We start from the raw sequence: 14,630 nt of genomic DNA, 5'->3' as shown, positions 1-14,630 counted from the left end.
AATACAATATGCAAATATTTTAAAACTAATGCACACTTCATTGACATACGAATAATGTATACACCTCTTCGGAAGGTAACTAAATTCTCAAAAGTATTTCAACTCGACTTTTTAAGCGCCCCTCCCACCCTGCAGGTGTCGACAAAGACGGACCCACTTCTACAAGTCTGAAAAGACACTGTGCAGATATAACTTGTGAAAGGAATGACAAGTCTTGAATTGAACTGTAGCGGTTGAACAACTTCGCAGAAACGCTGTCTCAGTAGCCTAATTGCTGAAGTAGTACTGAAGAAAAGACAAACACTGAAACGACAGTAGAGGAGCGGCTTATACAGTATAAGTTTGGAGGAAAACACAGAGGACTATCCATCTATAGTTTCTTTAATTCAAGACCACGTCCGTTCCGTGATTAAATCATACAGGTAAATGCATAATGTATCTTATACTGTTCATGTAGGCCTACACTCAAATGTATAAAGATGTATAGGCCTACTACTGTAGCCTAATGTATACAAGACCGACAGTGCCATTTTTTTGTGTTGCACATTGTTTCATTGCAGACAGGGACTGATGACAAGGCTTCATCTTTGTGTTACACTGTACACATGATCATGTAAATCACCCGACATGACTCGTTTACCTCCTTGTGCCTCTGGAAGTCAAAAACAAAGCATAACTTTATTCACATAAAGTGAAACAAGTATTTACCATTGTGATCTGACGGCTTGCTTTAATGGCTTTGATAACAAGGAATCAAGAAAAAGTCACGTGTCTGACATTCTCCAGCTCGTGCCTCAAGTTTGCTACGATACTTTTTGCGTCTTCAGAATGTTTGGAAAAAGTTAAATATTAACCAACTCTTTTAAGGGTCCACATCATCAACAGGTGTGGACTGGACAATGAGAGTGGGTTTAGGATACTCCTTTGAGATGAAGGAGGTGTGTCGTTTGGTCTGCACTCGTGGCATGCAGCATTTGTGCCACTGACAAGCCAATTAGTTCCAAATGATCTGATCACTTTTGTGCACTTTTATATGGGTACTTTAAACCATGTTTACCTTGATGGTAGAATGTTACATTTTACTGAACATTCTATGTTCAAAAACCTCTTAAACCTTTTTAACTTTCTTTTGTACTGCAATAGAACATTTTAGCTAACTTAAAACGCTGAATAGGTTCTGAAGAATTTATGAGTGCACTGTAGTAACCTGAAGTAATGAAAAATGAGTAATTTCCTTGTGTGGGTATTTTTAAGGCAAAACAGTGAAGATGGTTTGTACAGGAAACTATCAAAGGGAACCAGAACTTAAAAAGACAGTTGTGAATGGTGCCATCAACCCAACCGGTGGCAAGACATAAAGTTGGAATTAGTCTGTTACATCAGAACACTGAACAAATATAACAACGAAACATAACAAAGAAAATCAATTCTTCAAGTTATCCACCATAAATAGCAAGTGGCTTTAGCTGCATATATTTCCGGTTAAACATACAATGGAAAAACCTGCTTTTCCGAAGAGGAGGATCAGCAAGGCCATATAGTTAGCAAGCAAGCAGGTGGAGAGCCTAATTATTAGGTTGAATGCAGGTGTGGTGGAGAAAAGGTGTGGTCAGGGAAAGTGAGACTCACTACAGGTTGAAGTGGAAGAGAGGGTATGACAAGAACAGCAACAATGGCCCCATATCAGGTAGCAAATTATCCTTTTCCCTGCACCATGTTCAGCACAAATTAGGCCTACATGCTTGATTATCAAGCTTATGTGCTACACTACAACCCCCCCTCCCCCTCCAGCACAGTTTTTTATGTGTGTGTGTGTGTGTGTGTGTTAACACAATCAGAGATAATTCCATGGCTGGCTCTGAGCTGGGTTAAGTCGAGAGAGATGGATTGATGATCATTTTCAAAAGACTGAGTGAGTTTGTGTGAATGGATGAGGAATTCTTTCAGTCCACGAGGAGCAGGCAACTAGGCAAGATACCTTTGACTTTGCCTCTGGCTGTGTGTGTAAGTATGTGGGACACTCCCAGGAATAACATCTTCTACTACTTGGTGTGCTCCTCCCTTGGAGACACGCACACACAGAGGGCTTGTGTGTCAGTGACCCAGCAGCAGTCAGAGAGTCCACAAGGAGAGCAGTGTGCCCCACACACCACACCTCTGTTCTCTCCTCACTAACACGGCGAAACCTGCTCACTCCTGTTGAAAACCCAAAGGAGAGCATGCACGGCCCATTTTCCTGTTTATGTTCTAAAGTCTATGAGCTCACGTTTACTTTATGGCACTGCAAAGTGTTCACATGAAAATGAAAGTTGCTCCCGACAGCTGTCAGTTAATATTGACAGTACCTCTCACTGTGCGTTTTTATTTTCCTGGAGAAGCCTTATTGTACCAAAAGGGGTTCTTTGTTGTGACCTGTCAACTAGGAAGGCCTCCTGGGAACACTGAAAATGGGCCATGTTGTTGTGAAAATGGGATGATGTTCACTCAACGATATAGCTTGCTTGCCACCCAATCCTTGAGGAAAAAAAGTGAACAGACTGTGAGGGATTGGAGACAATAACTGTAGAATAGCTTACGTAAACAAACCTAAGTCAATGCGTGGGTGTTACCTGATGGCAAATAGCTTGAACCTTACTATAGAAGCATATCCTTTTCCCATCCGGCTTCCAGTCCCTCTGCAGCAGGACAGGAGTGCCACTGGGGAAGGTGACACAAATTCAGGAGTGACATCTCAACCCTCTAATTATGGTTTGTCTGTTTTGCTGTCTGTTTGGGGATTTGCGGTGGTGCTAAATGTACTAGACTTCTCATAGAAGCAGTGAATATTGAGAAAAGTTGTTTAGAAACTGAAGATGAAGTGAATGAGAATGTATTGGTGCTCGGCTGAATGTGTACTGTGGGAGTACTGAATGAATGTCTATGCTACTTATACTAAGAAGACGATCCATAACTTAGTACTTTTTTTTTGCTTATCTGCAGCACCTTTAAATCTGAACAATTAACATTAAAGTATGTTAATTGAACCATTCACTTGATCATTGTTCTTCTCCTGTATTTTCTATATGCACTTTCCACATTTCGCTTTGGATTTAAGTATCTGTGAAAAATGACTACATTGTAAATCTAATGTTCAATTCAGGACAAGCTCTTAACTGCGTTAAGTAGGTTCTGTCTAACCACTTTGCTAACCATTTTATATGTATATGAATTTTCTCTGAATTTCAGTCAGAGGAACCATTGGTTTAGTAGAGAATGAGGACAAAAGTTTACATGGATCACATACCTTATCTGTCTAATGTTTTTAAATTGTTTGCTCATCAACTGTTTGATTTAGAATTGTTAGTTTCGCAACTATGAAATGTCTGTCTTCCTTAGTCTGTTATTGTTTCCCCTACAGTCTGGGTTTTCTGCCTTGGTCTTGGCCCCTGCCTCGAAGGAGGCCTCTTCCGTCGCATCCATGTTGCCACCTGCATCTTCCCCCAGGCTGAAGTACCTGTCCCTAGGGGTGCTGGTCTTCCAGACGACTTCCCTGGTCCTGACCATGCGCTTCTCCCGCAAGCTGCAGGTCGAGGGCCCGCTGTACCTGGCCTCCTCCGCCGTTGTCTCCGCCGAACTGCTCAAAATCCTCCTCTGCACCTTGCTTGTCTTCAAGGAACACAGTGAGCCTTGGTGATTGTCTGTCTGTCTGCCTGCTTGGGCGGGGAGAGTCTCCTCTCACACGATCTCTCTCTATCTCTCGCTCTCAGGCTTCAGTGTGCGGGCTCTGAATCGCGTGATGAAGGAGGAGATCTTGAACAAGCCCATGGACACGTTGAAGCTGGCGATCCCCTCTGGGATCTACACGCTCCAGAACAACCTGCTGTACGTCGCCCTTTCCAACCTGGACGCAGCCACCTACCAGGTGACCTACCAGCTGAAGATCCTGACCACGGCCCTGTTCTCTGTGTCCATGCTGGGGAAGAATCTGGGCCTCTACCAGTGGCTGTCCCTGCTCATCCTCATGGCTGGAATCGCTCTCGTACAGGTGATGCACTGTACTGTTAACAAAGCAAACCTCTCACCCCGGTTTGCACATTTTCCAATGTTATGAGTTGCTGCACCTGCAATGTAATTCTGTTGTTGTGGCTATGCGTGTGGGTTTGCAGTGGCCTACAGAGTCTCTGGTAAGTCCAGAGCAGAAGGTTTTGTCTGCAGGCTCCCAGTTTGTGGGGGTGGTGGCCGTCCTGGTCGCCTGTGTCTCCAGCGGCTTTGCGGGAGTCTACTTTGAAAAGATCCTCAAGGAGACCAAACAGAGCGTTTGGATCCGAAACATCCAACTAGGTCAGCAGCAGTTGCCCTGTGTGTCTCACGCTTTTGTGTTGTCAAACTTCCTCTCGTACTGCTAAAGCTGTGACGTTTCTTAGCATAAACTGAACTTTTGAACTCAATTTGAGTTCTTGCTTATGCAAACATAACCCTAACCATTGTTATAAACAAATTGTAGTAAGAAATGTTATCTCGATCCTGTACAGGCGTGTTTGGTTTGGTGTTTGGTCTCTTTGGCGTGTTTGTGTACGATGGAGAGAGGGTGCAGGAGTCCGGGATGTTCCAAGGCTACAACAGCCTCACCTGCACAGTTGTGGCCTTACAGGTTGGTCCGTTAAACACATGTCATACCCCTCCCGTCTGTTGGTAAACGGATTATGCATGAATATGATTTCTTAGTTGATTGTTGCCTCATTTGTGTGCTGTGTGTCAGGCTCTTGGAGGACTGGTCATAGCAGCTGTCATTAAGTATGCAGACAATATCCTGAAAGGGTTTGCCACATCCCTCTCAATCATCCTCTCAACCCTCATCTCTTACTTCTGGTTGCACGACTTTGACCCCACCAGGTATACACACATGGGCACTTGCACACTGACAAAGCGGTACTATGGCATTACAGGTATTGAGTGGGTTGAAAAGCTGTAACATAGTAAGGGACAAATAAAACACTAACATTGACCCTAACCTAGTTTGTAAAAAGACAACACCAAGATGTCCCAATACTGTCTATCTACATATTAATTATTAAAAGATGATAGCCAGGTAAAATGTAAAAACAAATTTCTTCTTTCCCTTCTCAGTGTGTTCTTCCTGGGCGCCATTCTTGTCATTGCTGCCACCTTCCTCTATGGCTATGAGCCCTCTTCCAAGCCCCTCTGAATCAGGGGGAGCGTTGGGAGGGGGAGACCCACAGCTGACCAACCCAGAGCATAGGGAGCATGTGAAGGCAATATAGAGAAAGGCGAAAAAGTTTTCAAAATTAAGGAAATTGTTCAACACTGCAAACCGTACAGGATTAAAGATGGAGCAGAAGGACATATGAATGTGCTACAGACATTCACCTCGGTGGAGGAGAAGGACTGAGCAGTAGGAAGCCGCTGGGTCCTGTACGGGTACAGCACATTGCTATCGCTCTGTCACACGACAGAGCCAAGCAGACTGGAACATAACTTCAAGATTTCTGATCAATGGGAATGCTTTTTGGGGGAGTTCTGTGCAGTCTCCTCTTATGTACTCTACATGGAGAAATGATGTGACCTTTGTGCAACTGACACCCACACGATCAATGCTGGATCTACCATATGGGCAATCTGGGCACGTGCCCAGGGGCCCGTAGGCGCCCTCCGTGATCGGATAATTATTATTATAATTTCTTTTTGGGGGGCTAAATAAAAGCATCTACACAAGGCTTGCTTAGCCTTCGATCTTGATGATTAACCAATTAGAATACAATAAAAGTTGTAATAAAATGAAGTATATAAATGTATGTATTATGATCTGGTGGGAGGGGAGGATGCATGAGCTTCAGTACCCAGGGGCCCTTTGGGGTACTAATCTGGCCTTGTACACAACAACACAAAACCTGGTTAAAAGTGGGGAGATGGGTGAGAAATGTGAATTAACATTGCATGTAAGTGGAAATGTTTAAATTCTGTTTTGTATTTGTGTTTATGAGACACTAACACACACAGAGATGTAGTCAGATGAATCTAAAGCTGTTACAAGAGCTCACACTATATGAAGGGCTAAGCCTACCAATAACCCTTCACCTTTGATAGCAATCAATAAAGCTTTGTGGCATACATGTAGGTATTGCAGGGACCGTTGAGAATGAAAACAAATCACTGCCAATGTTACTGTCTTAATCATTTCAATAATATATTAAATCATATATCTATAAATTATGTTTGGGAAAGGGGTATGATAGTAAAAGTGTGTTAAATGAGTATTAAGGGGCATTAATGAGGCCTTGGTGCTCCATAAAATATTAAATTCTGTTCAGTTTTGCATGTGTAGCTGCAGCTAGCAGAGCTATAAGGTAATGCATATTTGCTGCAAAGAGGAGGGCACTGTAAGGATGTGAGAAGATCCTAGATGTCCTTTTTTTCAATGACTGATGCAAACGATTAGGCACAAACTTGTTTTCTGCCCTTCCTACTCATTATCTGCCCACTCATATCAAAAGAGCACATCCAATTACTGTTGGGGAAAATATATTTCAAATGAAAACATAAATAAATGAAACTGTTGTCTAAAACAAGTACTATGCTTCTTAACTTCAAAGTGAGACGGATGGATGGAGTTGAGTCATAAAATGATTGCTTGTGAATGTTTTTGTTTTGTCTGGTTCCTGTTTAACTGAACTCTGATGAACCAAACCTGTCACTATGGCAACCCAACACTAGTGAGGTTCTCGTATTGGTTTTGTTGACACACTCTATTCTAATTTCTTTGTGTGTTAGGGAACTAAGTAGCTTTCCCCCAAGAAGGATAAACCTAATTATAAATGATAAGGAAAAATAAGTTTCGGGAAAAGGAAAGAACAGCTATACGTATTTCACCCGCTTGTGTTTTCTTATCCATTAGACCTCTGTCCTCTTGGTGTTTGGATGGATGCAGGGATTGGGAAGGGGATGAGAGAGCAGGAAACTAGAAAGAGAAGACAGATGGAAAGGTGAGGACTGAACCTGTAGAGAAGCACAGATGGATGATGAGTCATGTGACATGTGTTGTATGGTAGGGGTGGGTGCCCCCCCCTCCACATACACACACCCTTGGTATGAACCCTCTGGTCCTGATCACTGTCATGGTACAAGGTGGCCCTGTTCCAATCCAATCATTTGCCTTTCCATGATACAACCCTATGCCAAATAATTTCCATGACCATGAATCCAAGACCTGTAAGGCAATATACTTGTAGACTTTTCACTAGGATGATGACAGAGCTGCAGCACTTATCAAGAGATCAGTCTAAAAAAAGATGACAAAGGCCCCCACATCTTTTCAGACCTTTATCCCAAGTGGATGCTCTTAATACAATCTGACTGTGCAAGTTGATCTTAAACTTTAAGTGTGTTTATATAATATAAGTCTCTATTGACATATTTTTTTTATGGAGCCTTTTGACATATGAGATTTAAAGGCCATGTCCATAATTGGCACTGAGGAGGGTTTTACAGCTTGCAGGATATCATGGCCTGTGAAAATTGGACATTCAATGTCCTTGTCTTATCAGCTTTTCAGCCTCTCACAGACAGTTTTCTCTCTCATGCAATAAAATCTACAGTTGGATGCGGGATGCAGTTCTCTTTATGGTCCTCAGCATTGAAACTCAGATAGCACAGCAGAGACCAAGTCCAACAACAGGTAAGACCACTAATTTGGCTTCTATTCGGAAGCTATGGAACTTGAGTGCACAAGTGAGGCAGAACAAAAATAGTCTGGCTCATTAAAAAACTCTGATGCAGTTCCATCTCCAACACCAATCTGTCTTGGTTAATGCCCGACACTTCACCGTGGCACTTCCAGTTCTGTAGAAACCCCACTGGATAGTCAACATGACTGACTGGAGGTAAGGGAACTACACTTGCGGGAAGTTCATTCCGCCTTTGTCGTTGGCTAAACCTTAAATATTTAATTAATTCACAGTTTCTCTGGAGGTGCAGTACTTTTGACCTTATTTTGGCGGTATGACCACTAAGGGCGCCCCTCTCCGGGGCCTCCACATCAACACCTGGGCGTCATTGGCGTTGGGCCGGCCCAGGGCGTTAGGGGGGATTGGCTCCTGGTAGTTGAGGATGTGGGGCTGCTCCTGGTGTGGCCGACCGACCAGAGAGGCCCGGGAGCCCAGGGGCATGTCAGGGTCCACGGCAATGTCCACCCGCATCCTCCACCGCACCGTCTGCAACACAATACGCTCCTGCGGGAACACATCGAGGATTGAAAGTCATCTTTTGGAAACAGGTCTGGAAAATGTGTTTTGAAAAGTGAAAAAAAATGAATAACTGCAGGGGGAAAAAAGTGAAAAGAGAGAAAGGACAGTAGGTTACCTTAGTGATCGAGTTCATAGCCACTAGCCATGTGATGAAGCTCTGGTCTCTGGTGATGTGAGACAACATGGGCGTGTTGCTGTTGCTGATGGGCACAGCCCAGGTCACACTGGGGTAGAAGTTGTCATTCATGCTGACTGTCAGTCTTGAAGGCTTGGAGGTGGGCCCTGTCAGGGTGACGGTCTCGGTGGTGTTGCCGTACCAGGGGTAGCTGACCCCATCAGAGTCACTGATAGCCTTGACCCGGCCTTCACGGAGCTCTGGTAACTCCCAGCTAGACCTGAGGCAAGGGACGGCGGCACCATCAAATCAAGAGAAAACATTAAACCAAACCACGTACTCACTGCCTGTTTTCTATTTTCAAACATTATCACATGCAATTGAACTCAATCCCTTGTGTGTGTGACTGACAAGACTTTGAGGGAAGAGAGAGAAGGAGAGAAAGATAAAGAAAGACAGGCAGACTGAGTGGCACCAACTTGACAGATGACTCTAACTACTCAGAACTTACATGCCAATGTCACCATATGTATTGTAGAACTCCATCTGTGTACAAGCCTGGATCCAGCCCACCACCCAAGTCTCATTACGGGGCACCGGAGGCATCACGATCCCTGCGGAGGCCCTGAAGTAAGGTGTCTTGTAACGTAGCACGATGGGCGAGTTCTCCTCAATGACAGTTGGACACTGATCAATAGAGGCTGATACCTCGTACACAACAATGTTCTCCCGTCTGATACGCGGCTTACATGCGATGCTCTGAATGCAGCCCATGGTGCTGACAAGTAGCAGAGTAAGCAGAATCAGAGGGAGCAAATGAGACCTGGCCAGTATGGACATCAGTCCCTTTCGAATTCCACTCAGTCTGAGGAGCAGATCAATCTTTTAATTGCCCATCATAAATGCGCTCAAATGCTTGGTTGTAGGCAAAACGAATAGAGGCAGCATTTTGAAAACAAACATAAAGCCGAACATTCGATCAAATATAAAAACAGCCACAGCGATTGTTTTCAAGCGTTTTTCGTGGAAAAATGGGACGGTAAGAAGTGAAGAACGCCGTGGAAAGTGAGGGAAGGGTAGACTGAACAGCTCCCCGCAGCCTTCCCCCGATACGTCTGTTCAGTGCCGCACTGCCCTTGGTGCTTGTCCCCAGTAACTGCGATTCGGCCTCCCCTGGGCTGCTTCCCTGCCGTTGCTTCGGCGTCCCCCTTCCTCTTTGAGTCCACGCGTCCGGCTGCAGGTCGGTGCCCCTTGATCCTGGTCCTTCGGCTCTGCGTTGTCATGTCAGTGGCGACGGAGAAGCAGGTTTGTCAGTTGTGTTCGGGTGCCTTTGTTTAGATGGCTTGCATAAACCTATATTTTTTAGGCGCCCTTATAGCACCAGGCAAGGCAATATGTTATCATTGGCTAATCCAGCCTATGGCTCATAAGACTTCTTAAACCCCAGAAATACATTAAACATGCATTAGCAAAAAATGTATCTCGGGTTTTAACCTGAAACAGTCTACATTTCAATGTTCTTACTCAAGTGTAGTCCCTTTAAGATCAATTGTCCAGGAGATGCATGAATGGTGCATCGTGAATGGTGAGAGGAAGCGAGGTACATAAAAATGCAAAAAGACAATAATAGCCTACCCAGACGTTCAATCATTCCTTTTCATGCCGGCAAGTAGTTTACTATCCGTGTATTTATAATCGACTGAATGAATACAATTCCTTTCTTTCCTGTTTAGTGGCACATCTTTTTTTCTAGAAGGACACTGTCGCTGTCCACTTTGGGCAGGTGCTGATGCTGTGAAGATAGACAGTTAGCTACCAGCAGGGAGAGGCATCACCCGACCCCTGCATTGAAAAAACAAGTGCATGTGGGCGTGATTTACAACCTATGATCATGCCCTCTGTTTTTCCATTGGTTGAAAGCGGCACGTCATTAGCGGATGTGGTGTTACATCCTCGGCGGACTTCCGTATGACACGCACTCACCGGTCATTCAACCAGTTTTAGGACTCGCAACTGAGTCGTTTAGCCTTTGTATTTTGTGTTGTCTTCTAGTTTTGGTTTATGATTTTTTGTTTACTGAGAACCTTATCTCAGAAGGTGCCTAACGTTGTGAGCAGGGTCGCATCGATGATGAAACCTCAGGTTGTGTTCGTGTTGGGCGGGCCTGGCGCTGGGAAAGGAACTCAGTGCGCCAGAATCGTAGAGGTAGGAGGCAGAACAATGAAAATAACCATATTATACACCGTGTGGTTACAAAGACACACACGTTACCTAAATGACGAACTTCTCTTTCTCTTATTCTCTCAGGCATCTATCCAAAGGGGTTGAATATTTCTGCTAACTTCCGGTTGTCCTCTAAAATGAACCCTTGCAGTGTAATGCATAGCGTCCTACAATTTACAAAGCAATTGAGCCAAACCAAAGCTACCTAGCTAACTAAATATGTCCATTATCAATACTATCGCAGAAGGCTGAAGAAGCTTTGGATCTTTAAATGCCCTAGTCATCTTTGTACAGCTGGTAAAGACAGCTTACACGATAATGACATTTAATTTTATTATGTCAATAGTGTACTCCATAATACTGATAACAATTACTGATAAAATCACCATAGAGTAGTCTTGAGGCATGACACAGCATTAACCTTTAACATACTTGGAACAAAGGTCTTCCTCGTTGTGATGATTAATAGTAACACACACCACCAACAACAACGTGTATGTGGCACTCTTGTCTTAGCTAGCAGACTGTTTATTCTTTCCCTGTTAAAAGCAAATGGATGACAGCAATTGTGTTGTGTACCTGCGTTTGTTTTGGCTTCATACCAGGCACAAACTAGTTTGTGGTGTGATTAGTGCCTCTCAGCAAATAGAAGGGATGTTCATGATGAATAGTTAATAATAAATCAAACACTGTTAATATTAATTTGATCATTTTGGATAATCAATGTACAATGCCCATAAGCATTGCATATGATGTGTCATAAAAGTCTCCAAGTTAAAGAAAATCAAGCAAACAGTTGGATCAAATGGCACTTTCGAACTGGTATTATGGTGAAAATAGTATCTTTATTTTCTATGATGCATTGTGCTGTGCTGACAGTCTTACAAATTAATCAATAAGGGGAAATTCTTGAACGTCTATACCAGGTACACACCACATTACAGTATGATAATGATCTCTCACCAAGTGGAGCTATATTTACTTAAAGTAGAACAGGTTATTCGACAGTTGTGTCACCAACAAACAAACAAACAAAGCCGCTTTCTCGAACTTTGTGCCGTTCAGATGTCGCTAAATATTGAGCAAGCATCCTGTTTGCCACCTGCTTGGTGCTTAAACCTGAATAGCACTCCTAAGTCTCCATTCATTCAGACATTCCGTATGACACAGACCCAACCTCAACCAGCTGATGAGTCAAAGGGCACAGGCAACAATGTGCTGGCTCACATTTTTCAGTCTCAACAGACATTTTAATATGGTCAAATGGCAATATACTTTTTCCATGTCCAAGCGGTGTGGCAACAGGACAGTGGCCTTATAATCATTTGAGTCTAAGACTCTGATGAGACTCATTCAAACCTCCTTCTCACTCCAGAATTACAGCTACACCCACTTGTCAGCGGGGGACCTGCTCAGAGCAGAACGGGGCCGAGAGGGCTCCGAGTTTGGACAGCTCATCGACAGCTACATCAAAGAGGGCAAAATTGTCCCCGTTGAGATCACCATTAACCTACTTCGGAAGGTATGCAACAACTTCAGGTACTGCTTTCTAAAATGTGTGTGTTGGCATTCAAATGTCATCCTCAAATGTCTGCTTATCCTTGTTGCAGGGATGTTTGCTTGATGTTAAGCTATGGAGGTTCCCAGTCACATCATGTTCCCTATCAAACCTTGTGTTTCCCCAGTGTAAGGGTAATGCTCAAGGCTGGCGTTGATGCTTTTCCTCACTCTTGTGCTCAGGCTATGGAGGAGACCATACAGGTAGACGATAAGAAGTTCCGCTTCCTCATCGACGGCTTTCCCCGAAACGAAGACAACCTACAGGGATGGACCACCGTCATGGACGGAAAGGCGGACGTCAAATTCGTGCTCTTTTTCGACTGCAGCAACAAGGTCATTTCCGCCGATTTCTTCCACAGTTCCGTTCCGTGCTCTCTTCTATTGTCATTGGGTCAAGGAGCTACAACATGTAGGGGTTTGTCGTCTCAGAGAGGGACAATGTCTTGGACAAGGGATTTTCAGTGTCCTTTTCCACATGTCACCAATTGCAGGTCAGTGATGGCGGAGTGTGATGTTGTCTGCAGGTTTGCATCGACCGGTGTCTCGAGAGGGGCAAGAGCAGCGGGCGCACGGACGACAACAGAGACAGCCTGGAGAAGCGGTGAGTCATCGTCCTCCCCCCACGACCTCCTCTCTTTCCTAGCTAGCTCGCCACGGCTGTCCTTCACGCTCGAGGCACACCGTAGCCCCAGTTTGTGACCCATTTTGAGTGTCTTCCGAGCTGGAGCGTGCCCTGTGGGCTAGCTGGCCCCGTTCATTTGCCTTTCCTTCTCTCCTCTGCTGTTGCAGGATCCAGACCTACCTGCAGTCGACCCGGCCTATCATCGACCAGTATGAGAAGCAGGGCAAGGTGCGCACCGTGGACGCCTCCCGCGGTGTGGACGAGGTGAGAGCAGCATGGGAGACTGTTAAGGAGTCTGTTTCTGTTCAGGTGGATTTGGGGATTTTTCCGTTCTGTTGGATTTTTTCTTGAAACAAAGTCTCCACCTCTCTCCCTCTCTCCCTCTTTTCTTTCTCTTTGTCTCTCGCTCTCAGGTGTTTTCTGATGTAAAAGCCATCCTGGACAAGGAAGGTTGACTTCCAACTGCCAATAACTCTACCATTTGCTGTCAACTTTTAGTTTCCTTTTTATCAACCACATTTACACTATGCTAGTCAGTTCATTGGTCCAGTCATATTACCTTTTCCATTTTTATGTATGTCTGTGTACAGAATGTATGAAGATAATTGTGAGTTTGAGGTAGAATAATGATGATTTCGACAAGTCTCTGCTTGTTATCCAGGATCATTATGGTTAGAGTGGAGGAAGGTCACCGTGGTGGTGGGATATCCATAGCCAAACCTGTCATAGTAGTTGGAAACCTTAGGAAAAAGTAGTACCTATGTAGGAATGCGCTTGATGTGGCACTTATTTCTCCTAGAAATACAGGAATACAGTACTTTACTTGAACAGTAATAGCATTTATTGTTCTGTGCAGTATCACAACTTGATCTAGCTTCAAGGCAAACACATTTTTTCACAGACCAGTTGGCTGTTTTCTGCAATACAAAGACACAGGAAGGAAGCCTGCTTTTTAAATCCAGAGAGCTGTGCAGACTCCTCAAGACACAGTGACACTATAGCTCACAGGCTCTCACTATGTCTAATAAATTACATTCAACTTGTCTCCTCTTGGGTGAAATATCAAATCATTGAAATCTCCCCCGGAGATCTCCTGACACATTCAAAGACAGTAGGGGAAGCAGATACATAAAAGACAACGCCAAATGTTTGATCACATTTATGTAGGTATGTGTTGGTATATCTATTTTCAATCTTTAAGGCTCCCTTGGGACTACTCTGTGTCATGCTGAGTTAGTGTGTGTTGAACCAAAAGACTTATCACAATGTGTGTTGAAGAGGCGCAACGATCTGCTCTGACCTTTTTGCTACCTACTTATGTTAAATCATTGATGATCAAAAAAGGACCAGTTTTGACAAATCTGAAATGTATTTAATGTGATCGAGGATATAAAATATACAGAAAGCACATGAACGACTCTCCTACTTGTGTACATTCTTAATTCTCTTTTACTGTGATTCAATACACACCTTTTTCCCAGTCCATTTGGATTCTCTTAAGTCAAGGATATGACATGAGTAACAGTGATGTGTAGAGAAGCATATTTTCATCTATTCAATAATGATTAGATAAAGGTTACCTTATGGGCGAGGAAGTAATGCAGAGGAAGTAAAGAGCTGTTGTTGACCAGCAGAGGGCAGGCCAGATCGATGCCACGTTCTACAGCAGAGTGCCTTACCAATGCAGACCTATTCATAATGTGTTCCACTATGACTACAATGATATTTATTTTACTAGCTACCACTAGTTTTGACAACCTTTAGTAACAATAGCTCGCCTCAATGACTGTCTCTGTAAGGCAGGCATGGTGGTGCATGTAAAGGGAAAAGTGAGGTGAAAGGTGAAACAGAGCCCGCATACAGCATACAA

The 14,630-nt window shown here is 43.9% G+C and overlaps 3 protein-coding genes across 4 annotated transcripts; 2 read left to right on the top strand and 1 right to left on the bottom strand.

The window, feature by feature from the left end:
* Window positions 1–9: 9 nt before the first annotated feature.
* On the top strand, window positions 10–6,533 carry slc35a3b (solute carrier family 35 member A3b). The gene is made up of 7 exons (XM_084706998.1): window positions 10–422; window positions 3,398–3,659; window positions 3,747–4,024; window positions 4,146–4,320; window positions 4,512–4,630; window positions 4,739–4,872; window positions 5,107–6,533. The coding sequence occupies exons 2-7, from the start codon at window positions 3,458–3,460 to the stop codon at window positions 5,183–5,185; spliced, it is 987 nt and encodes a 328-aa protein (XP_084563124.1). The 5' UTR covers window positions 10–422; window positions 3,398–3,457; the 3' UTR covers window positions 5,186–6,533.
* Window positions 6,534–7,318: 785 nt separating this feature from the next.
* Window positions 7,319–9,205, bottom strand: fam78ba (family with sequence similarity 78 member Ba). Its single transcript, XM_084708233.1, has 3 exons — window positions 8,867–9,205; window positions 8,356–8,635; window positions 7,319–8,225 (listed from the first exon to the last, which is right to left on the bottom strand). The coding sequence occupies exons 1-3, from the start codon at window positions 9,193–9,195 to the stop codon at window positions 7,983–7,985; spliced, it is 852 nt and encodes a 283-aa protein (XP_084564359.1). The 5' UTR covers window positions 9,196–9,205; the 3' UTR covers window positions 7,319–7,982.
* Window positions 9,206–9,529: 324 nt separating this feature from the next.
* On the top strand, window positions 9,530–14,168 carry cmpk1 (cytidine/uridine monophosphate kinase 1). Of its 2 annotated transcripts, none has more exons than XM_084708235.1 (6): window positions 9,530–9,660; window positions 11,954–12,100; window positions 12,319–12,471; window positions 12,663–12,739; window positions 12,928–13,024; window positions 13,174–14,168. In XM_084708235.1, exons 1-6 carry the CDS (start codon window positions 9,637–9,639, stop codon window positions 13,213–13,215), a joined length of 540 nt encoding a protein of 179 aa, XP_084564361.1. In that variant the 5' UTR covers window positions 9,530–9,636; the 3' UTR covers window positions 13,216–14,168. The 2 variants fall into 2 exon arrangements, with proteins under 2 accessions (XP_084564361.1, XP_084564360.1); XM_084708234.1 differs by lacking the exon at window positions 9,530–9,660 and adding an exon at window positions 10,417–10,560.
* Window positions 14,169–14,630: the final 462 nt, after the last annotated feature.

Source organism: Hypomesus nipponensis, chromosome 10, assembly GCF_054491055.1.
Source record: "Hypomesus nipponensis isolate SF chromosome 10, ASM5449105v1, whole genome shotgun sequence".
Taxonomy (NCBI): Eukaryota; Metazoa; Chordata; class Actinopteri; order Osmeriformes; family Osmeridae; genus Hypomesus; species Hypomesus nipponensis.
This window is presented reverse-complemented; position numbering and strand designations above follow the sequence as displayed.